This window comes from Biomphalaria glabrata, chromosome 10 (genome assembly GCF_947242115.1).
Source record: "Biomphalaria glabrata chromosome 10, xgBioGlab47.1, whole genome shotgun sequence".
Classification (NCBI taxonomy): domain Eukaryota; kingdom Metazoa; phylum Mollusca; class Gastropoda; family Planorbidae; genus Biomphalaria; species Biomphalaria glabrata.
Genome location: NC_074720.1, coordinates 14414214 through 14440257, shown reverse-complemented (window position 1 = coordinate 14440257; position 26044 = coordinate 14414214). Strand labels below are relative to the sequence as shown.

The 26044-nt window shown below is 32.1% G+C and overlaps 1 protein-coding gene across 4 annotated transcripts in view; it reads right to left on the bottom strand.

Annotated features, from left to right (window-relative positions):
* The window catches only part of LOC106054371 (lipoxygenase homology domain-containing protein 1-like), a 96696-nt gene that overhangs the window by 6105 nt on the left and 64547 nt on the right, over positions 1-26044 (bottom strand). For 3 of the 4 annotated variants that reach the window (XM_056045280.1, XM_056045279.1, XM_056045281.1), the window contains exons 24-48: positions 25849-26015; positions 24159-24185; positions 22214-22368; positions 21604-21737; positions 20356-20510; positions 19805-19909; positions 19575-19680; positions 19221-19405; positions 17009-17187; positions 16656-16772; positions 14974-15136; positions 14476-14630; positions 12783-12986; positions 12102-12267; positions 11453-11658; positions 10607-10796; positions 9793-9953; positions 9512-9598; positions 8898-9030; positions 8410-8640; positions 7595-7789; positions 5505-5643; positions 4250-4417; positions 3182-3294; positions 2761-2952 (exon numbers count right to left, since the gene is read on the bottom strand). In XM_056045280.1, the coding sequence (XP_055901255.1) occupies positions 2761-2952; positions 3182-3294; positions 4250-4417; positions 5505-5643; positions 7595-7789; positions 8410-8640; positions 8898-9030; positions 9512-9598; positions 9793-9953; positions 10607-10796; positions 11453-11658; positions 12102-12267; positions 12783-12986; positions 14476-14630; positions 14974-15136; positions 16656-16772; positions 17009-17187; positions 19221-19405; positions 19575-19680; positions 19805-19909; positions 20356-20510; positions 21604-21737; positions 22214-22368; positions 24159-24185; positions 25849-26015 (3833 nt within the window). The remainder of the gene's footprint in view (positions 1-2760; positions 2953-3181; positions 3295-4249; positions 4418-5504; positions 5644-7594; positions 7790-8409; positions 8641-8897; positions 9031-9511; positions 9599-9792; positions 9954-10606; positions 10797-11452; positions 11659-12101; positions 12268-12782; positions 12987-14475; positions 14631-14973; positions 15137-16655; positions 16773-17008; positions 17188-19220; positions 19406-19574; positions 19681-19804; positions 19910-20355; positions 20511-21603; positions 21738-22213; positions 22369-24158; positions 24186-25848; positions 26016-26044) is intronic. The other variant, XM_056045282.1, reaches the window with a different exon arrangement.

The following is a 26044-nucleotide window of genomic DNA, read 5'->3' as shown; positions in this document are numbered from 1 at the left end:
ACTTTTACATTTGTAAGCCTGCTTAATGTTTACGTAGCATTTGTCGAGCGTTCTGCCCTGCCTTGTGGGGAGGGAGACATACTGGCAATAGTTTGACAGTGTGTTGTCAATATTTAGGTTGTTGAAATCTCCAGTTACGATACAAACAGAGTCCGGGTGTTTTGATTGTACATTGTGTAACACATCAAAAATTATTTCCGACGCAGTCGCTGTGTCAGCCGTCGGTGGTATGTATACAACAACAACACACACCTGGGTGAATTCTCTAGGCAAGTAGTAGGGCCTAAGTGTGACACACATAAGTTCAATGTTAGGGTCACAAATTTTATTCCTGATGTTCACATTATTGGCGTTGCAGTATTCCTTGTTTATATAGATTGCGAGTCCTCCTCCTTTTGACTTTCCACTATTAATTGTTCTGTCTGCTCTATAAACGTAAAATTTATCGAGATCAACAGAAGAGTCGGGTATCGTATCATTGAGCCAGGTTTCAGTGAAACACATTAAGGAACACTCTCTAAATTGATACAGATGTTCACAGCAACCTGTTAATTCTTCCATCTTATTTTGTAAAGACCTAACATTGCCTGTTACGATGGGTGGAAGGAAGCCTCTTTGTCCTCTTCTTCTACACTTAACTCGTATTCCTCCTCTACGTCCTCTCTTCTTACGTTTTGCGCTAGGGATTTGTTCGGTTAAAGCCTTGGGCTTAGGCTCGTTATTAGGTTCCAAGATGGCGGGTGTGTTGTCCATACTGTCAAGCGTCTTACCACAAAACTCCACTGAAATACACGTTTCCACACAAATTAAAATCCATACCAACATTAGAATCCAAAAGACACAGTGCACATCCATTGAAACATTGAGTACAATTACCCACAATGAACGAGCTTGACAAAACACCCACCCTGTCAGAGCTCAACAAAGCCATAGACAACATTGCTGCCCGCAAAGCACCCGGATGCAATGGTATCCCCCCAGATCTTCTAAAACAATGCAAAACTACTCTAATCCAACCTCTACACAAACTGCTTTGCAAATGTTGGCAAGAAGGTGCTGTGCCACAAGACCTGCGGGATTCTAAAATCATTACACTGTCTAAGAACAAAGGTGACAGAAGCGACTGCAACAATTACAGGGGAATCTCCCTCCTAAGTATTGTAGGCAAAGTCTTTGCTCGAGTGATACTTCCCAGGCTACAAAAACTTGCTGATTGGGTCTATCCAGAATCACAATGCAGCTTTCGCTCAGGGAGATCCACAATTGATATGATTTTCTCCATCTGCCAACTCCAGGAAAAGTACAGAGAACAAAGGATGCCTTTGTACATTGCGTTTATTGACCTGACAAAGGCCTTCGATCTAGTTAGCAGAGATGGCCTCTTTAAAATTTTACAGATAATAGGCTGTCCACCCAAGCTACTAAATGTAATCATATCTTTCCACCAAAATATGATGGGTACAGTGTAATTCAACGATGCCAGCTCTCCTAAATATTGCCAGACTGAGGGCCAAAACTAAAATCAGAGCCACCTTCGTAAGAGATATGCTATTCGCGGATGACGCAGCGGTAGTGGCACACACGCAAGAGGAACTTCAGTCACTAATGTCCCACTTCTCTCAGGCCTGTAAAGAATATGGCTTGACTATTAGCACGAAGAAAACAAATGTTATGGGACCACCTGTTACAGCACCACCCTGGGACATAATGCAGGACAAGAAACAAAAGTGAGCAACAAACCAGATGAAGAAAACTGAGAAAGCAAAAGTATTAAAAAAATGAGCTTATCTAAGAGGAAAAGCTCCACATTAACACCCATATATATTGTAAGATTTATTTCCCTTTTTGATATCCAACAAAAATAATTAATTACCCATATTTGATTAATTTTTTTTTTTTATTTATGCTCTGCTAGGAACAATGCATAATTGTGCAAAGTTTCAACTTGATCTGAGAATGAGAAGCAGGAGAAATAACTTTGTTCAACATTTGTACCAGACGGCCAGCCAGACAGAGTTGATATAAGCTTTGTAATAAGCCAGCAATTAGTAGACAATTTAGCATTATACTCAAATTTTATACCTTATTTTAAGGCCATGGACTAACAAGATCTATCATCTTTAGAAGATGGACTGATACCAAGAACAAAACCTTTGAGATTCATCTACTACACATCACAAGACAGATGCATGTGATGCACACTGCTGAATACAACTGTTGAATGCTACTTTTTTTGCCACCAAAATTACTGCACTTTTAAAGAATTTGATAAATTCAGGTCTCTTAAAATAAGTATCAGAAGCTTAGTATAAGGTGTGTCCCTAAATCCCTCTACCCAAACCACCCCCTCCGGATGTTTCTGTAAACAAGTATCAAAAATGTAACATTTGTTAAACTTTTTTTTTCTTATGATAATCTTTCTTAGTCTTCATCATATTTCAATGCCTGAATATTATATTGGAATGGTTATTCCATTCTTGAAATAGCTGTTAGAAATATTAAAGCTATTATTTTCAGCTTATCTAAAGTTAACAAAAGAAAATGGTTTGAGCTGCCAGGTAATTTGGTATTTAAAAATGATTTTATGAATGAAATTTGTATTATTTTAATTCATTAAAACAATTTTATCTTTCACTTAAGTAAATGTTATGATTTAAAGCTAATGATAGCTTAATCAAATTGCAGCAAAACAAAAAAAAAACATCATTACTTACATCAAATATCTAAATATTTAGTCTCATAATGGATGTAATTACTGACCTAAATCCAATGCCTCAATCTGAAAGGTATCTTTCTGGCCTCTTTCAAAGAGATTTGTTAACTTTTTGGTCAGGGCTCTCTTGCCAGTGTCTCCATTGGTGCCAAAAATTGTAATGAAAACATTGGCATCTGTGCCAGCACTTTTTTCATCAGCAGTCACAATCACAATTTCATACTTGACAGGAGCCAAACCTTTAAACAAAATAATAACCTGATACATAATTTGAAAAAAAGCAACAACCAACAAAACCCCCAAAGAATACTAAATAAATCAAAGTTCATTATCTTTAATCCAACATATCTAATAACACTACCAATCATATAAAATTCTCTAGATGGAATGAACAAATTGATTGGAAAAGCCCCCCCAAAAAGCTTAAAATCTGAAAATTAAAGCAAAGTTGAGAAAAAGAGAAATTACTTCTAGTTGTGCTGACATGACTTTCTTCCACTTTCTGGGCAGTCAGTTTTTTACCATTTTCTGGTCGTATATTTCTATAAATTTTTATCCACTCTTTACATGGGAAAATATATCTGAAGAGAAAAAAAAATTACTTGATGTCAAGTGTAGCACAAGTTAAAGGAATGAATAAATAATGAATAAAGGAATGAATTAGTTGCTTATCATTTAAAATTAACAATTTATTTCCTAAATGAAATGAGATGTATGCCTTATTTTAAGCTTCACAAGGTTGTTATCAGCAGAAGCAGTAATAGTTTAATGTGCCACATTCAATTTAAATGTGATAGATAGGTGTAATAAACAAGCTCACTACAAGTCCTTTAAAAAAACATTTTATAGGCAGCTTTACTGGCATGTGGGAAATTTAGCCACAGCCAGCTTCAGAAAAGTGTTAGCTGAAGATTTCTTCCAAGACATTTGCACATAATATTTTTAACTACTGTTAAAGAAATACACAAGCATTGACGAGAAATTACTGAAAAACAGCCGAAAACATCTTCATTTGCAACAGATGGGACAAATATGTTGTACCTTTTTTTTTATCAACTAGTGAAATGGACATTAATTTTCTGTGTTTATGTGTCAGTGCATTTGAAGTATCCCTAATTAGTTATAAAAACATAGTCAGTACTTTTTAATGTTTGGCACATTATGAATACATTTAAAAATCAATGTTGATGAACTGTTTTATTTTGATAAATCTGAAGCTAGAGACAGTGGCAATGGGTAAGTATGTACCCTTCTGTCTCACTTAAAGTTAAATAAATAATGTTGTAAGTATGTACCCTTCTGTCTCACTTAAAGTTAAATAAATAATGTTGTAAGTATGTACCCTTCTGTCTCACTTAAAGTTAAATAAATAATGTTGTAAGTATGTACCCTTCTGTCTCAATAGTTCAATAAATAATGTTTCTATCAGTATGGGACATATCAAGCATTAGATAAGTTTCATTTAATTAGAATGCCCTAACTTAAGATACATTTACAAAAACGTTTACAAGAGCAAGAAAGAATATATTTTCATACCTTACTCCAGTGGCAGAATCTGTGACAGCTATTTCATGACAATGCCACATGGCTGCTCTCCCTTCTGTGTCTTCCAGCCGCACATCATCCCGTTCATAAGCACCGACAAAGCAGTACTGAAGTTTACCCAATGGCTTAGATGGAAATGAAAAATTGTTCGTTGTTCCTCTGGAAAAAAAACAAAACAATAAATGTAAAAAAAAACATTAATTAGTTCAGATAACTCTAGAAATCTAATGTTTTTAATTTTCATTTTTCAATGAGGTTAATAGTTAAAATTCTTTCATATTTATTTGTACAAATGTTCATTGAAAAAAAAAACACAAAGGGCATGGGCAATGTTTTTTTTTCTGATTGACAAAAAATCAACATTGTACCTCATTGTATGTTATATTTATAAGTACTGAGTGCAAGCTAAGATAAAGATTGATACATTCCTCTAGCATGGTATGGCTATTTAAGCATAAATAAATAAATATTTTTATTTTTAAAAAGTCCTATTTTCATTTCAAAGCATAGAGAGAAAGCTCTAAATAAAAACGTTTTCATTTTTGTGTGTGCAAAAGTTATTGTAATGCAAAAAAAAACAATAGAACAATATTTGTAGTTTACACAAATATTTACTTATGAACAGAAAAAACAAAGCATAGGCACTCAATTTTTAAGGTTGGCCTTATACACTACAGTATCATCATATTGTTTAAAGTTAACACATCCAATTGCATCTTCTCATTGTGAATGAAACCTGAAGAGCTCCTGATCACATTGCACTGTATCAAGAGTTAGCAGTTCACGCTGCATTCTACTACATTAGAGCTAGCAAATGAGTAAATTCCCCTTTCAGAACTTGCAATCTATAAGGCAGATGATGTTAAGGTCATCTGTTTCTTTGGCCAACAGATAAAAAGCAGGGTGTCATGAGGCCAGTACAAAGACCAACTGCCATTACTCTCCCCAACTTAAGTCAGGTACCCATTAGAGTTGGGTAGACTCAGGGGCACCCTAAAAATCCCTAAATTGAAAATCCCAGCCTTCACAAGATTCGAACACAGGACCCCAAGTTCGAAAGCCAAGCTAATGTGTTTTAAAAAGTTGAAGTAGACAAACACCTTATAAGACATGGTAAAACTGAACACAACTATCATTTAAATGTTTATGAAGTGAGTGGCTTCTGAAACCTGAGTGATCTGTTACATCAGAAAGTGGTGACTGCCCTCTGTGAAATAGGATGGCTTTAGGTGATGAATTGACTTACTTTCTGAGTATTTTATTTTGAGGGCTGTTCTTTAAGTGGAAAATCTTGGAGCTGCCTTGTTTCCCTTCTAATAGAATCCATCCATTGTGCACAGTCCCACCTTCACTCTTATCAGTTGTAGTTACTTCTATCTCATAGACTGAAACACAAAATATAATTCTCATTAATTCAGAAAAGTAATTGAATATATGGATAGCTGCCTGGTCAATCGGTATGTGCTCTAGATAATCATATTGATGGTCTTGGGTTTGAACCCTGTTCACTGCCACCCAGTAGTGTCCTGCAAGAAGCTTGAGCTAACATCTAATATTTTTCAATTCTGAAGGAATTGTGTTGACTATGTAACGGATGCATGTGAAAATCAGATGTACTTGAAGTATTTCTAACGTTACTTAATTATACTACATGCATGAGTACCTTGTATGATGTATTACAATCACGAACTCTTGGAGCATGCTAATGAATAAACAGGTACCAACAGGAACAAAGACTAATGACCAAGTTGACTCAAGATGAAACTTTAAATAACTTTAAATACAGAATGGGTCACAGTCTAGTCTGTCACTAAGAACGATGTTTACCCCCTCAAGAGTCTAGCAGTAACTGACTTCTAAAGGTCTATTCTGATCTCTAACCCAATGTCTATGTCGTCACTATAAAATGTACGTTCACTGTCTGTCTAATAAAAAGCGCAACCCAACTAAATAAACTAGCTATCTAACAAGTACCAGGTATTCAAGTTATTTTTAAGCCAAACCCCAAATTATACTGAGTAGAAGGCGTTGGGATTATTTAATATAAAATTGTAGCCAAAATAATTGATTTAGGCAAGAAAGAAACAATGCTGCAACCAGATTAGCCAAAAAAAACAACAACATAAAAGTACCCAGACAGTGCTAAAGAATAGTATAAAGATAAACTCTCATTTCTGAAAATAAAGCACAACAGCTTTTGAAGAATTGTAAATGACACTACAAAAAGACTGTATTGAAAATTAAAGTTAAAGACAAATACAGGGTAATAACAGATGAATAAATAGGAAGAATATTTTACAGAAATTCTATTTCCTAACATCCTTAAAGTTCCCTAGAAGTAGCTAGATGCAGTCAGCTGGACTTGACAACTTTCTAGAGGCCCTAATAGAAAATCTGAATGCCATATTCCTATTTTAAGATTATATGAGGAAATATATACGGACTCCTTCAGTTGCGAAGCGACTATGGATCATCTCATGGAAATGGGATGAACGCCTGGGCATAAGTTGTGGTCGGAACAATGTTGCCCACACATCAGTTCCCCCCAATCCACGCAGCTGATGTATCCAAAGGAACGGCAGTGCCGATACAGTTTGGGGTCAGCGGCATTGCAGGAAATATAAGCAAACTAAAATATCAATTGTGAGTGATCTGATCAATTTTAATAATGTAAGGGGCAATTCAGTATCAGTATTCTTAAACAAGGTCCCTTAATAAGAATTTAGAATTCCCAACTAAGGAATAAGTAAATTGCAGAAAGAATAGAACATTACACAATTCAGAGCACTAAACATCATAACAGAAAAAGCTTTGCAATAAAGGTCACTATAATTCATCCATTTCATATAATATAAGAAAGCATCTGACAAAATAAATAGGAAGAAACTACTTCATCATTATGATACACATAAAAAGATAGTAAATATTAAATGTCTTACAATTGTAAACATCTATAACTGGTGGCATACTTACACCAAAATGATAAACTCTAGAAATATTTATGAACCAGATATTGTGGATCTAGATAGCTTTAATAAATTTAGGCCATAAAAAACAAATTGGAGCCACAATATCATACAAAACAATTGATGACATATAAATATTTAAATAGATTGCCAGCGGACAACAGCTTTGTCTGCACAAGATGCGAAATAATTTGCATGTCACAACTGGGTTTACCTAATCATGTTAAACACTGCACTCATCCTTAATCTTCAGAATCAAAGACATTGCCATTTATAACAAAAGAAGTTTTTAGTAATTAGCCATCTTTTTTCTTTAAGTATTTCTTCTGTAAAAATAAAACATCAACTAATAATACTAATAGCATTGTACCTGTTTGATCTTTATTGCTACGAGCTGAGCCCCGAGCAGAGTCAGACCTGCCTGTGGTGTTGCATGTGAGCTCTCTGATGATCTGTTTATCATCCTCAGATTTGGAGAGCCACTTGTCACAGACAAATGTATAGACTTTCCCTGTCTTCTCATCTTCTACTTTAATGGAAGATAGATGCCAGGATGCTCCTATCCCTAGGGGTTTGGAAAACAAAACAGAAAAATATTGTAAGAAATTTTTTAAAACATTTTTTTTATACATTATTTGTAATTATTAAACCATTTATTCTAGCCTAATAATTAGTTCTATACTTAAAAGGAGGAGTATATTGTAACAAAAAGCTTACAAATACCCATACACATTAAAATAAGTTTGTGTATATTTTCAGGAAAATGTTTCCTTTGCACATGACAAAGGAGCACCAGCAATGTACACTGAGAGATTAATTATCATTTAGGAAATTGATTTTCTTATCTAGTATTTTCCCCAACTAATGTTGGGTACCCATTAGAGTTGGGTTGACTCAGAGGCGCTCAAAGATCCCGAAATTAAAAAACCCAGTCGTTACCAGGATTCAAACCTGGGACCCCCCGGTTTGGAAGCCAAGCACTTTACCACTGAGCCACCATGCCTCCACAATATTGATGGATGTCTAGTTATGTGGTACATGATCTGGACTTGATAAATTAAAGTGCACATGTTATGATTATTAGCATTGATAAACAACTTTGATGAATTTATATGCACAGTAATTAGTTTATCTATAATACAGAATAAATATCTTTCTAATCTTACGAACAAAGATTTATCTAACCTTTATTATCATGCCACACTCTCAGTTTGCTCAATTCCCCAAGAGATAGGATATCTTTGATTGTGAAGACATCTTCCTGGTTTCTTTCAAAGAGATGCTTGTTGGTCTCAGACTTCTTCAAGTGTATCTCTCCTGAATCACCAAAGGCACCAAAGAGAATGATGTAGACATTGGCATCTGTGCCAGCCCCAGACACGTCAGATGTTTTCACTGACACTTTATAAGTGCCCTCTGAAAAATAGAATAAATAATCAAAGTCATACAAAATATAAAATTATATTATATGTTAAATTATTGAATTATATGTTCTCTGAGCCACAATAGCTTTATTATAAACTACCTTTGTAGTTTCAAATAATTCAGCTCTATTATGGTTTCTTATTTTTCTCTTGGCAGGCTTTTGCTACATAGTAGCTAAAGTCTAATTTGCACCATGGATAGAACATTTATTTCCCCCCCAAGTTTAACACAACATGTTGAAAACTTACTTTCTACAACAGTTTTCCCTCTCTCTGTGGCTGGAATATCAACAGGATTCTTAGCTCCTTCTTTGCCGTGACCTATCCAGTTGTTGTATTTAAAGACAGACAAATTGCCAGTCTCCATATTTCTTAATTCAATCTGTTCAAACATTAAAAGAGTCAAGTTTTATTCAATGATTTATAGTTAATACTCATTTTAACATGTTTGTCACAGAGAAACATATAACTTTTGGCACTGAATCATTAGAAATTAAATGAAAAGATGAAACTTAGCTTAATGATAAATGACAATGACATTCTCACAAACATACTAACGTCCGACTTAACTTAATTAAGATCCTTAAGCTTAGATTCAATATTAACACTAACCCCCCCCCCTCAAACTCAATTCAACGTCCGACTTAACTTAATTAAGATCCTTAAGCTTAGATTCAATATTAACACTAACCCCCCCCCCCTCAAACTCAATTCAACGTTACTTCCTTTTAACTAAACCAAATCCTAATAGCCAAATTCAATTCCTAGCTTTAGATCATTAACATACTCTTCAATCCAACACCCTTTTTGTTATGTAATAACCTACAAATATAACAAACATTCTGACACAATAATGAGTTTACCTTCTCTAAAAACCAGCATGGCCGACTTCCTTTTCCAGTTAACTCCAGTCTTATTTTTTTAAGTGGTGCTACATCATCTATTTCCATCTGTAAATTGGATAGTTATATATTTAAAATCTATTTCCATGTGTAATTAGGATAGGTATTTATTTAAAATTGTGTACATTTCAGACAAGAAAAACAACAACAAAGAAGCAATTATATTAAAAAGGAGCTTGAAAAACCAGAAATAAAATATAGAACTTTCAATAATTTTAGCTGTAATGAAGTGATATGTGTACCTTGATAAGGTTGGTTTTTGCTCTTTCAAATCTATCATCTCTTTTTTCAAGTTCCAGAACAGAAGATGTTCCTTTCAGTCCAAAGACTGTCATTAAAATCTTTGAGTCTGTGCCTGCATCAGGAACATCCCCAGTAGTGACTGTGACCTCATAAGTGACCACTGCAAGATCATAATATATATATTAGGGGTGCATATATATATATAGACCTACATATGTTACCATGTAAAGAAAAACAAATAGTAAGGACTAGCAGAGAAAGTATGAAACTTTGTTTTCGACAAAACAATTAACCCTTCATTTAACCCAATGGCTCGCCTATATCCAGTCTGAAAAATCCTCTTTTAAGTCCTAAGCAAAGTTGGGTAAATATGAATTTAAAAAATCTTTAAAAAAAAATAAAATAAATATAAATTTAAGAAATTATAAATAAACAATTTTAAAAAAGAAATCGCTTTGTCTAGTTTGAAAAAATATATAGCATACTTTTAATATCTTTGGATTATAAAAAAGCTTAAAAAATACTCATTTTCCAGGATGGGGGCTTATACACTGGGTCTACGGACCTGTTCATTCTAAAATTTTTATAAAAATTAAATAAAAACGTGATACATATGTTGGTTTTCACTAAAAAAGAGTCACCACACTCTCATTCTTGCTATAAATGAGACATGATGAGCTCTTCTTATAAGTAAGTTTAAAAAATAATAACTGTCACAATGTTCCAGACCGTTTTAGGCATATAAAGTAAAAATGTTCTGAACTGCCATAAGAGCTAATGGGTTAACATCCAAGAAAAGATAGTTGAACTTACTTGGTTTGTATGATGTGATAGAACTCTTGCCATCCTCGACATTAAAGTCCCGTGATGTTTTACCATCCCCTTTGTCTCTAGCCAGCCACTGTCTGCATTCAAAGTGATAATGTTTCCCTTTAGTTGGAAGATCTACTTCCAGATCTTTTAGGAACCAACCACTTCCAGGGGCTGTACCATCATGGCCTATCTAAGAAATGTGAGCAAAAAAAATATTTTAATTTAATGCCTCATGCAAAGAATACAAATACTAAGACTCTCACAGAATAAATTGAGTAAGAATTAAATAATAGCATTGAGAACTAATGGAAATTAAGGCAGATGATAGAGGAAAGTCTTAAATTCTTTAGTCTTAAACATTAAAAATTCCAATTTTTATAAGAGTTTAAACTTAGAACAACTGACTACTCAACTAAAGTTTAACAATTTAAAATTTGAAAAAGGACAGCAAAGTGGGTTTGAAAAATTTGAAAAAGGACAGCAAAATGGGTTTGAAAAATTAGAAAAAGGACAGCAAAATGGGTTTGAAAAATTAGAAAAAGGACAGCAAAGTGGCTTTGAAAAATTTGAAATAGGACAGCAAAGTGGGTTTGAAAAATTTGACTTTCCACAGAAACAGTCTAATAGTCCCAAAAAAATCAGAAATAATTATAATCAAATTAACTAACTCCAAAGCACTGCTCGAAATAGTGTTTGGTTTATGTACATTTTAAGCTATAGAAAACTCTTTCTCAAGAAATTCAAGTAAGACATTTTAGACAAGATTTTAAGAAACTTTTTAAACATTTCTCAAAATTATTTTAAAAGTTCAGTAATACAATTTAAATTATTTCAAGCTAATAGTACCTGGATTCTCTTAACTTCTGTTACATCTACAGCCTCAATAGAAAATGTTTCCACAGAGCCTGGTTCAAATTTCTCTTTCTGCAGTAACTCCAGGAAAAGCTTACCAGTGTGCTTCTTTTTCAAGCCAAATATGTCAATCCAGACATTGCTGCTGGTGCCATTGTCACTGCCCTCTCCTGTACTCACCTTGATGGTGTAAGGAATGGCTGCAAGAAAGAAATGACACTTTTTACATCTTACAGACATTTTGAAATGAAAAAAAACATCATGACAAACTTTCCTCTCTAAGATTGAATAACAATAACAATGTCCTTGAAAGGTGAGACAACCTGAATGCATTTATTTACAAATCTTTTTGACAATGTTTTGGAAGTCTTGGAAAATGTAAAATAACTACTTCTGTTGCTTTTAATTTGATGAAAAAATACTACAAGTATTAATGAATATATGAAGTAAAACTAAACAAAGAAACAAAATAATTATTATGGAAATACTGAATTTAAAGTAATTATCATTGATAAAATTCAGGTTACTTCCAAGTCTTTAACTGAAACCTTATCATTGTAATATTAATAACTTCACATCAAACATAAGCATCACACAACAAGCCAATCAAAGTATTAGGTACATAACAAAATAGAAGCATTACTTGGTTCATGCGATACATCCTCCTCAAGAGTGGCTAACTGTTTGCGGGTCACTCTGGGGCTTTTAGAGAAAGTATCAGTGGTCCTCATAGACTCTAAACTGGCCACAGAGCCCCCAAACCTTGTAGATTTCAATGTCCCTGTGCTAGACATATCACCATCATAACCCTGTGTAGTTAGCAATGAATTTGATATGTAATATACATTTAAGTTTTATTGTTGTCACAAAATGTTGCTTCTAAATAATAATTTATTAGAACTAAACAAACAATTATTTACTAATCAAAATTACTGCTTTCTGTTGATTAACAAAACATAAATTTAGCAGCTTTAGCTCTCTATTTAAAAAAACAGCAGCAATTCTTTTTTTTTTTTGGGAGTTTAAAAATTAACTAATGAGATAATTAAAAAAAGAAACTACAGATAAAACTGTAAGTTTTGTACTATGTATTTCTCTAAGTCTTGTAATACTTTACATTATAACTTGACAGCCTTTCTTAAAGAGAAGTTGTCAGTTCAAACAACTTTCTATTTTGGATAAATTGCTTAGAATAGATTATATCACAATTAAAAAAGAATTGAAGTACCAAGAAGAGAAAAATTAAATCTTTTCATTCAAGAAATACTGACAACAGATACTAGTGGGTAATAGTGTGAAAAAAAAGCTTCTGATGCCTGCTTACCTTTGCATAAAGAGTTCTTTCTATTTTTCCATCATCTTTATTCTTAGCAAGCCAACGCTCGCAGTGGAAAATATATTTTTCTTTTCCATCATAGACTTCAACTCTGTCCAGGAACCAGCTGGGGTTAATGAAGGAGTTGTCATGACGTATTTTGATCTTATAAAGTTTCCCAAGGTCAACAGCTTCCAGAATAAATCTATCCATCTATTGAGATCATAGCACAGATCAATTTTATGACTTAACTAATCAGTGTAGCTTCATGATTTAACAAGAAAAATATAAAAAATCCTTTAAAAAAAAAAAAAAATGAAGCTTGTCTAAAGGGGAAGAACTCCATCCTTAAAACTATATCTACCATTAATGAACAAGTTATTTACCATAGTCAATATCAAACAAAATAATTAAATGACTAATTGAGTATTTTAATTTATTGATTCATGTTTTGTTAGGTACAATAAGTAATTGTTTAAAGTATCAACTTGATGGGAGACAATTATTTAAGGAGATTAAACCCAACAAATTTAGCCACACATGTGAATACTGAAATATTAGTTTCCCTTGTTGCTATTAAACAAAATAACTACCAGTAATTAATTGTCTAATTGGTTACTTTTTTTTTATTGATTTATGTCTTGTCTATGTCAATAAATAATTGCAAAGTTTCAACTTGATCAGAGAATGAGTGTGGGAGAAATAACAGACAGACAGAGTGAGTTGATATAAACCATGTAAAAAAAAGATTGTATTAATTCACTAAAGCAAATTTTTTTCCCCTCTACAAACTAATCAATTAGGTTAACTCTTTCTCTCCTAATTAACGATACAATTGTTGATTTTGACCCCATTAAATTACATTAATTTTTGGCTTTATAATTCTATACCAAAAGTAACATTTTCTGATTACCAACAAAAATATTATTGAAGTTTATAATCAGAATAGGGTAGAATGTACAAATGTGAAAAATGAAAAAAAAAATGTCAGAACGTGGAAAATAATTATAGAGATAAAGAGTTAACTTTCTTAAGTCTAGAGTACAGCAACATCTAGGGATAAAAAAGCAGTTGAGTCTGTGTCAGACTGTTTATAACAAACATTCTGACAGAAGTAGACTAAATTCAGGAACATTGAACTAACCCTAACCCAATGACCTTACTTATTCTCTTGAATTTTTTCTTTAAGAGTTGACTATTTGAATACTTGTAATATGTTTATAATTGATGTTGGCTTTAAGGACAGAAAAGAAAATTGTGCCATTTTTTTTTTATTGTTGACAAACAAAACTTGTTCAAACTATTTGTGGGCCTTGTTTGCACATTTTGTCAAGAGGGAAGAATTTAACAAAGTAGTTTAAAAAAATTATGTTCAAGAAATACCATTACTGTAAGTAAACAACTGTGACTGGTCAGTAGGACAGCATATAGTAAGAAAGGTTTAAAAGTCTTTGTGACTTATAGAAAAGTCGGTTTGCATGCTATAAAAAGGTGAGTACACATAATGGCAACTATTTAGTCAAGCTCCATTTGCGTAAGCTAATTTACTAATGTTCTTCCAGTTTAACATTCATTCAGTCTTTATTCAGTTCAAGTGAGAGAAAGTAATAAGTCAAATCACAAAGAAGAATGAGCAACATAAAATTCTTCAGTCTAAAAAATTTAAAAAGTAAACACATTTCAAAGTAAACAATTCTAAGACCTTGTTCCTTTCAAATTTATCTTTGTTGGTTTCAGAGTTTCTGAGCTGCCTCTCCCCAGAGTCTCCTTTGTCTCCAAATAGTGTCAGGAATACATTAGCATCAGTTCCTCCACCAGACACATCCCCAGTGAATACTTCCACATTGTACTTCTTGGCTGCTCAAAGTACAACAAAGTTTCAATAGAATTAAAAAAAAAATAATTCTAATTAACTTCATAAAAAAATCAGAAAGTAAGGTTGTCAAGTTATCAAAGCAAAAGTAGTTAGAGTTGTTGTAGACTAGATTTATATCAGATAAATATACCAGGAGACCTGACAAGATCACACTCTACATTATCTGAATATGCATATGTCACAGTTTTTAAATAGTTATGGTGAGATAAATAGAACCTAAGCTAGACTGTGGGCTAATAATCAACTTTCCAAAAGATTATTAAATAGAGAACTAAGCAATGAAGGGCACTAGGACGTCATCCCCGAAGAACTAAAACTACTCACACTCTAGTTTATCTTTAATTTTCAACTCTTTTGATTTAGTCTCTCCATCCTTCCCCACAATTTCCTGGATAAGTTTAGCAGGTAAGAGTTCTCTCTCAATAGCACCATCATCTTCATCCTTGGCCAGCCAACGATTGCATGGGAAAGTGTAAGTAACAGAACCCTGCATGTTAAGGTGGAAAAACAACTAATTAATAATAAATCAGACTAATAGAAAACAAAAATTTAATGATTACACCATTGATGAAAAGAAATACTAAGATTTGGTGACATTAAGAAGAGAATTAAATGTTGTATGATTTCTTAAAATAACTATTTCTAAAAAAATAAAAATAACAATGAACTATTTATGAATGTAAAATTCTCTTCAAGAGTCTATGTGTGCACATTTTATAAAATTTAAGGCCAAAAGTTGAAGTAAATTAGCTCAGATAAATGAGAAAAGTGACAACTTTGAATTGACTTCTTCACTTCACACTTCCAATGGCATACACATAAATGATTGAAATTGAAAAAAAAAAATTGACTTTTATAAATAATTATCTTAATCTGGACATATAATTCAAATGTCTAATTATGCATCTAATACTACGAATCTGTGGGATTTATTCATGAATTTCCCAATTAAAAGCAAAGTAATATTTTGAAAAATGTTGCATGTAAACACTAAATTATTATATAAAATGAATTTTTAAAATACATCATAGACCAAAAATTAAAATTGCTTTAAAACATTTACATGCAAAATTACCTATTATCATTTTCAAAGAAATGATGCTTAGTATAAGACTCTTGTATAAGACAATACATTCCTTTCAATATAATGAGATTTCACATTTTTAAAGTCATGAATATGTACCACACAAATATGGACGGAATACAAACATTAATTATGTTCAAGAGTAAAGTTATATAATATAAACCAATAAACATAAACTGTCATTTCATAAACAGATTCTCTATGGTGATAAGCAAACAGAAAAATAATTACAACTTTGAACATCTACAACTTACATGTGAATCCTGTTGACCAATTTCAAGAAAAGCAAAAAAAAGAGAAATTGTTTTTGAGATGAAAGAAATATTAACCAGATTATTACTTCCCTCCCTTTCATAATTCTAAATAGAACATGTTAATTCCCTTTCAAAACTAATTCTAAATAGAATATGTTACATCCCTTTTAAAACTAATTCTAAACAGAATATGTTACAAGTTAATAAAAATAATTTGTGTTTCCTTTCATTACTGAATTCTGACTCTACATTTGAATCCAAAAGAATTATGTGGCTCTAAAAGGATGAAATAAGAGAATGTAAAATTATTTCCTAGTATCTTGAAATAATTGTATAACTGCATCTCTAATAATTATTATTAATACACATCTATAGAGTATGCACAACCTCATAACAGATCTCACTACCATTAGACTTCAGTCTATTTAAGGATGTCCACAAAAAAATGTCTGGTCTTTGCTTAATTTAAATACCTAATCTTTTTTTTTCTAAGATTAGTTTGTCATTTTAACTCTCATGTTTTTGTCTGTTTTGTTTTCTTAACGCCTTGAGCCTATATGTTTATTTACAGCAGTATAAAAATTAATTTATTATTATTATTATATGTTGTTCTAATGATGTAAAAAATTCAATCAACTGGGCAAGCATAAACAAATTTGAACTCTGACCTTGCCAGAATCATGTAGCCTTCGAACTTCAACCTTGTCCAGATGCCAGGCAGCACCAAAACCAGATCCATCATGACCAATACGTAACTTTTCAATACTTGGACCAACATCTTCAAGCTTAGAAAACAAAGTTACAAAGTTAAATATAAGATTTATAATCAACTATGCTTTATGCAATAAATATTACATATTTATTAACAAGTTTCAGGCATAGTAAAAAGTTACTGTAAGTTAAAAAAAATAAATGTACATTACGTTTGAATTATATTGTTTTGCTTAGAAAAGTTAAAAAAAATAAATTAAAAAGACTTAAATATGTTTAAGTAGATGAAAAAAAAAAGAGATATCCTTACTTCCACAATAAACTTATCCACTGAGCCTTTGTTGAACTTCGATTTGCACTCTTTCTTTGAGCTACAGAGGTTTTTCTGTTGAGTGGCTGTTTCTTTACCGTACAGTGTCACATGGACCATTGCATCTGTGCCTGCCCCTGACATGTTGCTGGTGTATGTGGTGATCTCATAGGGTATGCCTATACAAGGGAAAAGAAGTATGAAATAACCAATTCCAGGCTTACAAAGCGCTACAATGACTATATTTTTTTTAGTTTTGGCAAATCGGCACAATTTAGGCCATGTCCTGCCCACCTCAATAACAATAGAGCTTGCATTGAACAAGTAATAAACTGCAAAAAGTTTTCAAGTTAATTTTTAAAGTATTAAAATAATTTTTTCGTTTTATTAAAATGACTTTGTGCTATATAAAAAAGGGTATGCATTCCCCTTTAATGCTATACCAAATATATCATTTTCTACTAACAAACAAAAAAGTTGTATAAATTTAATCAAAGCATTTTTTACAATCTGAAAGGGCAAAAACATTATTCTTCTAAATGTGGAAAATAATTCCAGAGTCAAAGAGTTAGGTAAAAGTAAAGTTAACCCTCATAACCTTCTTGGCATTTTGTCATAATTTGGTCTGTTTATTGTTTCTTAAATAGAAAGTGATTACAATAAAATACAAGGTTACAAAAGACAGTTTGTGTGGAAACACAAACTCAAAATCGGCCCCCAAAGTAAAATGTTTTACATAATTCGGATAATCCTTCAGAGTTGAAGATAGTTTACTTCCTAGTCCAAACCTCCTGCAGGACGACGGGGGATGGGAGCAGGCAGGGTTTGAACCTTCGATCGTCGATAAATCCAAACGACAGTCCAGCGCGCAAACCGCACGACCGGTGGTCCACCCAGGTAGGCTTCAATATTTTCAGAAAGAAAATCCGAATGAAATTATATCAAAGACAAATGAGAGATAAGAATGGAGAAAGAAGGTTAACAGATCTTGTGTAGTGCCCCAACCGTCCCGCAGATCAAAGGATACATGAAAGTGAATGTAAAGTTAGATGTGAACCTGGCCTAACTAGTTTGTGGTCTATAGGGCAGATGATGTAAAGTTCATCTGTTTTTGTGGCCTACGGTTAACGAGGGTGTCATGTAGCCAGCACAACGACCAACCGCCTATGCTTTTCCCCAAATAATGTCAGGTACCCATTAGAGCTGGGTAGACTCAGAAGTTGAAAATCCCAGTCTTCACCAGGATTTGAACCCGGGACCCTCGGTTCGAACTAAATAAGTTAATTGTTTTGAAAAGGCTCAATCTCATATTCGAATCCTCAAAAAAAAAAAAAAAAAAAAAAAATTTCCGCTATATAGAAAAAATGTTCACGAAAATGATGTCTAACATATAATGCATACTAATTAGCTTTTTCTTATAAAAACTGCTTGCATAATTAATTTTAAAAATTAGAATTTTCGCTTTCAGGGAAAAAAAAAGTAGCCGTTGCATCAGAACTTTGAATGGTCTAAAATATTGTGAAGTCGGATTTTCAATATCTCTTCAAGTTTACGAGATCTAAACAGGACGGATGGACAGACGGACAGACATTTCGCACAAAACTAATAGCGTCTTTTCCCCTTTCGGGGGCCGCTAAAAATTGCTGTATTGAATTTTTTTTGGTTAGAACATCTAAATATTTTATGCTATGTTAATAAAGAAAAGCTTTCTAAAATTTTAAGACATAACATAAATATGTGGGAATCAATTCTCTATCTTATCTTATCTTATATAATACAGACGTTACTTCAAAAAAGAAGATGATTACGTCCTACGCGTCATGCATTTAGTCATGCATATTAACCAATGACTTAAATTCTGCCAAGTCACTGGTTTTCCTGGCTAGCTCAGGCAACCCATTCCATGCTCTAATAGCACTAGGGAAGAAGGAGTATTTGTACAAATTTGTCCTAGCATATGGGATGAGGAATGTGCCTTTATCTTTGTGTCTTTCAGAGTATTTTATTATATCATATGTTTTATCATATGTTACTACACACATAAACATTTTATCTTTAAAACAAATTAATAAGGAACACACATAAAGAAGTTGTAAAAACAAGTTTATTTTATTATTATATCACTCACATTTTTTCTATTTCACTACAACAAAACTGTGTTTGCCCTTTATATTAAAATAATATTTAAATTTAACATTTATTGAAAACTTACATGGAGCATATTCTTCAGTAGCCAGCTCTCGTGGATACAGCTCTCGTTCTAACTTTCTGTCTTCATCTGAATCTGACAACCAGTGACCACAATCAAACACCCACATGCGACCCAAAGAAGGGGCATCTATTTCAACTTTATCTAAAAACCAAGCACCTCCTCCACCAGCGTTATCATGACCGATTCTTTGAAAAAAAAAATAGATTTAGACATTTAAAATTAATTATAAAAAATAAAACCAATGATCATTTTGAAACTTGAGCAACAATAAATAGACTGCTAGTAATTCTGTTAAGTAAAATTGGAATAGTCAATAATGGCTATATCTAGTCCCTATTAAAATTAGAGGCTTACTTGATTTTTTTGAGCTCTCCAATGTTTGCCAACTCCAAAGTAAAGTCATCCATTTGATTTCTTTCAAACTTGTTTTTGTTTTGTGAAGATTTAAGGAACAGTTTATCTGGATGCAAGAAAAAAAAATTATTTAATAAAACTGTAAAAAGCTAACTTAAAAGTACGTTTTTTTTTGTTTTTTTTTACAAAACTCAGAATGATAATAAGAAAGAATTAAACTCTTAGCTCACTTGTATGATCTTTTTCTCCAAACAAAATAATGTAAACATTGGCATCAGTGCCAGCACCAAACTTGTCTCCAGTATACACCTTCACATGGTAAGTTGTCAGTGCAGCTGTGAAGTGATCATATCATAATGTGAAGTAATGTAGAAATGTTACTATTAAGCTTTTAACCAATAGAAACATCTCAGCGGAAATCATTTTAAAAAATCTCAATTAGATTATATGATACTTAAATAGTTAATATCAATACAATGATATACAAAAGAGCTTTAAGGATGGATAACATGATAAATAAAAATGTATGAACATTTTGTTATTTCTTTTTTTCTTTAAAAAAATATTTTAATTTTAAGATTAAAAAAAAAAAAAAAAAAAAAAAAAAAAAAGAATTCTCATGCCTGAAGCAGGTCATTTGGGGCAAGTGACTGCAAGTTCCTTTCATCACATTTTTCCTATTTCTTTTAAATTGTAAGTTATTGATCCATTTACACAAAGTAGCTCTAACTAGTATAACCCTAACCCAATCTAGTATAGACTGCCTCAATCATTTTCTCACCTTTGACCTCAAGACCTATCTCATCTCTTATACTTGTTTTTGAATCTCTCTTGGAAAGTTTCTTTTTGAGTGCAATGTCCACTGGCATGAGATCCCTAGACAGCTGACCATCATCTTTGGACACAGCAAGCCACCGTTGGCAAGGGAAGAAATAGCTGAAAGTTATAAAAACAGAAAAAAAAATAACTGCCACCCAAAATACCTTTTCACTTGATATTAAACAAATATTTCTTCTTTATTGGAATAAGTAGATGGGACATTACTAATTGGATAAAGAGCTAAGTAAACCAAAATAAAGTAAATTCTACTAAAGTCTTATTTATTAAACACTGCTTTTATTTACAAAGCTCATATTAACTCACTTTGTCTGTCTGTTTGTCTGGTATAAAGTTTGGATAAGTTATTTATCAGAACTCAGATCAAGCTGAAATTTTGCACAATTATTTCTTTGACCTGACAACATAAGAATACTTGTCCCAATGGCAATCTATGCATTTAAAATATGGATGGCATTCATAAAGATTGAAAGGTGGCTTTAAAGTTATGTCTAAGATGAATCCTAGGAGTCACATAATTTGATCATTACACCAACAAAGAAATCTTTTGCCAAATGGACACTCATTCCTCTACGTATGTTGTGACAGAATGACAAAATAGATTCATGGGACATGTCCTAAGAAAATAGTGATACACCCTCCACAAAGACCACAACAATATGGAGGCCAAACTGAGGAAGATGGAAACAGGATGGCTCCCTCATAAAATGGCATCCCGACTTTCTTAAAGATGAATAAAAACATGGACATAAGGACATTGCTAGCAAATGACAACAATGAAGACAGATAGTGAGGGTAAATCTAAGCAAGGTAGAAGAGTGCATTTAAATTGTTTTATTCCTAATTTAGTGTTCAAAATATCTTTATTGATACTAGATTATGGGAACTTAACTTTCTTAGGAACCAAGTCGAAGACATGTATCAGGTACAGAAAAGTTATCCTATCTTGTAGCTAGCTATTTAACACAATGGCTAACCAATGGCCACAGAAATAGGTAAAATCTACTTCACCTGCCTCCTTAAGAAATTACATTTTTTTTTAAAAAGTGAAACAAACTATTAAATCAAATGAATGCAATTACTATTTAATTAAGTATCTTCATTTATCAACAGGTTCATAACACTAATTGTTAGACTCAGAATTCATAACAGAAAAAAAGAACGTAGGTTTCATGAAGAAAAGGTAGCTCACGTTTTCTTATTTTTGGGGTCTTCCACTTCTACCCTGTCCAAAAACCAATCTGCACCCCCTCCCTTGTTGTCGTGTCGGATGTTCACTTTCACCAACTTGCCAAGATCAACAGCTTTAACAGTGAACACATCTTCCTGAAATCACAAAATCAATGTTACAAGTTTGTTTAAAGCAAAATACTTCATTTAACCTACACATCATTTCCAGATATTTATCCACTATGAAAGTGAAAAACAACTTAACAAATCTATAAGAATAGTTTCATTGTTTAGAGCTTGACAAAAAAAAAAGAAAAGTTCAAAATGAATTTTTCTTTCATTTTAGGAAATATTTTAACTTCTACAAAACTTTTTTTTTCATTTATTTGGGGGAGCAAGAATTTTCTTAATTAAAACACCCTAAAAGCCTTTTTTTTTCTCTAAACAGACCTTTTTTTTTAAACAGTGTATTTTTTTGTATGTTCAGGCTGGTCTTTTAATTTTTTTAATACAGCCCTTGTGTAACTCATGAGAAAAATTCCTTAACTAAAAACAAAGTTCAGAAAAAAAGGTTAAATGAAAGAACAAAAAGATCCAGAAATAAACAAGACAGCCTTTGTTCCACATCTGACCTGGTTCCTTTCAAACTTGTTAACATGTGTTGCTGATTCTTTCAGGTGTCTCTCTCCAGTGTCTCCATGCTCCCCATAGAGAGTGATAAAAACATTGGCATCAGTTCCAGCATAGCTGACATCCCCAGTGAATACCTTCACTGTATACTCCATCTCTGAAAAAATAAGGAAATAGACCAGAGATGTGTTTTGGATTTTTTTTTTTTGCTCCAATACAAAAAAAACAAACTGTCCTCATAATAAAATACTGCATTGTTATAATTGTTTTTATTAAAACAAAACAACAAACAAACAAAAAACAATGAAAACCAACATACAGAGATGCAGCTTAATCATACATTCATTCCCTCAGACTGTGAAAACTTATTTTAAGTAAGAATAAATACTTTAAAAAAGGGAAATAAGTTTTTTTTTTCTTTCATGGTTGTAAAATTCTTTTTAATATAACTTATTATTTCATTTATAACAATAACTTATTCTCTTTAATAGCTCTCAATATCAAGATAAAAGCAACAAACAAAAAAATGATGTTCTTTCATTTTTTACTTTGCTGCTCATCTGTAGTAAATTTTCCAAATGAATTGTTTTAAATCCAAAATCAATTTTCCAATTAATAGTTTTGTAATAGATAAAAAAATATTATTTGCAGATTGTTTCAATGAATGAAAATAAAAATTAAAAGCAACAAGCTTTGGTAAATATTTTATGTAGTGTGTACTAGAATAAAGGATAATTGCTACAGTCCACATTGCCAGAAAGCTTAATAAAAGCATTCTTTCCTGCCTACATTTTAAAGCTCTTTAAGCACTTTACTTTGCTACTGATGTCATAGAGTAACTATATTTTATGTTCTACAATACACTGGAAGCACTAATTTTCAATGTATTACATGATGTAAACTTAAAAAAACAACAACTTAATACTGTGAAAGAAAGTGAATATTTCATGCTTTTTGCTATCCTAAATAAAACACACAAATCTAATGGACATAGCTTGAATCTAAGAGCTTTGGATGTTAGATGGATGCTAAGATTATAGACATCACACAATGACACTAACAGCATGCAGGACGTATATTATGCAACTAAAACAAGCATGGGACAATGCATTTCATTATTTCCATTATTGATTCAGCATGCCATGAATCATTCATTGAAGTGGACTGTTCATATAATTCATGGAATATGATTGGGATATGATTAGCATAAATAATTTCATTTTGTTATGTTCTTTGTATATTTGTTTGGTGTTTAGTGTAATGCACAAATTGTAAGACAAATTTCCATACCGACAATAAAGATTATTATTATTATGTTTATTATTATTATTATTATTTGTAAAATTCATGCATTTATTATTATGTCAATGATTTCTATAGTAAACTGTTCAATGGCATTGTTCTATTGTAGATTTAAGCATCAAGTTGTTTTGCAGGAGAAATTCCTGTACAAAATAAAAACATACAAGAAAATTTTCAGGAGGCAAGCCAAAGCCTACAAAATGACTATTATAAGCTTTATAACTTCATTGAGATACTTAATTTATTAAACAGCCTGCATTTAGGTAAAAACAAATTTAAGTACATTTTTTAAAATAGCAACAATCGTTATAGTTCTTTACTTATTTTAAAAAAAACATCCTATATTTTATCAAAACATTTCAAGATTTTCAACAGAAAGTTATTTATTTTTAACAAATATTTCTGAGAAATTAGTATCATATTAGTTACATTACTTCAACTAAAAATTCCATTATGACACTGATGAACATGTCAATGCATGCTTGGAATTGTAAGATGACATTGTGTTAAATTCCAGTTAGATTCAGATATGCAATTTATGTTAAGTCTATACATTTATTATGAAATAATGAATTCTTCATCTGGGATTGAGTTTTCTCGCAGTAAAGAATAATCTATAATTTTGTAGTGGCATGCCATACTTACTCTCAAGATCATCGTCATCAGATAAATCTAAAGGTTGATAAAATGAAGCTCACTAACAATTATTGAAAATTAATCTACATCTACTGGATGGGGAAACAAAGTAAATGTAAGTCTGCCATGGGAAAAGAACTAGATGAAAGCTACAGTGTTGTGTGTGAAAGGGAGGGAATAATGAAAAGAATAGTGACAAGTTAATGGATGTGCAAATGAAAGATACAAAATAGTGTCAAGATATTTCTTAGAAGGGAGGGAACTAGACAAAATAAAAGTGAAGGGAAGGAACTAGACAAAATAGGGTCAGGTAATGTCCATGTTATAAGGGAACTAAACAAATGTCAAGAGATGTCTATGATGGAAGGAACTAGACAAAAATGTTAGGTTATGTCAATATAGTGAGGGAAATAGACCAAAAAAAAATAGTGCCATGAAATGTCTCAGATGGGAAGGAACTATGATACATATAGTGTCATGTAAGGTCTATGAAAGGTTGGAACTAGACATGAAAATAAAGTCATGTCAAAGGAAGGTAACATGACATAAACATTTGCTGAATCAACTTTAAGAGTACTTAAAACAGAAATGCTCACTATTGACATTTTAAAATTGAGTCTTCATAAAATAGGCATCCATCTACAAAGATCAAAGTGAATGTTCTGGAAACAGCTTTCTCTCTCAGTCTTGCCAGACCAAGTAAAACAAAGGACATTTGTCTTTTTCTGTTTGTTTTGTAGCTGATGACAGGCCTAGTGGCCCAAATATCCTTAATTTTACTTGGTCAGGCAGGGTTACATGTATGCATGTTTATTGTATTTTCTATATAGTCATTCACACCTGCAGCCTTACAATACAACATTTAAAAAGGAGTTAATTTTTACACTGCCATCATTTAAAATCTTCCCTATTATGCATTCTTGGCCTCAATGTGATGTCTGGCTTGAAACAAAAACAGACTCCCTATTGGGTGTTATGTGGCATCATGTTCATTGGAAGAAAGTCTTATCATGACAATGATAAACATAATAACTAATTTATTTTAATAATGCTATATAAAACATTGGGATATTATGGGAAAATAAAAAAAATAAGAAAATGCATTTTGTTAGAAAAAGCTTTCAACAATATCTTGGATTTCTTATTTGTCGAAATATGTAATCCTAATCCTCCATTCAATTTTCTTTGGGAATAAATACCCAAATGAATACAGGACTTCAGCTATGAGACATAGCAACTCAATTTTGCCATCAGAATGATACCAGCTTGAAAATGTTCTTGGCCCTTAACAGTAAAAAAAAGGACTTCTAAATCAGATTTGTTATTTTAATCTGCATCCAGATACCAAAATAACAAAAAAGAAACTGTAAAATGTCAGCAGCCCATTAAACTAATTGTGTTATTTATAAAAATAATAGTGGTGAGTAAAATGAAGTTTTTGAAGGGTGAAATAACAAAAAGAAATTGATGAAGAAAACACAATTTTACTTCTTTGAAACAACTTTTTAAAACTGCTTTTTTTGTATTCTCCTGGAACCTAATTTTTTTTTATTTCTAAAAGTACAACTATTGTTTAACAGTTGATGAAAAGAATAAGAGATTATAAATCTAATATTATGATGGAAAGTATAATTCAGTCATTAAAAACTCAAAAGTTTGATTTAATCATAAATAACTTAAATCTAGAAATTAGCCTTACCTTGCAGTGACCCTCGAAGAGGTTTTCCATCTTTATCTGTTGGAATCAGTTCCCTCACAATCAACTTGTCTCCTTCTCCCTTAGAGAACCACTTGTCCACAAAGAACCAGTAATCTTCCGTGTCCTGGTCATCCTCATCCTCTTCTTCGACAGCATCAAGTTTAGGCCTGAGGGACACCAAACAGAATGAAATAAA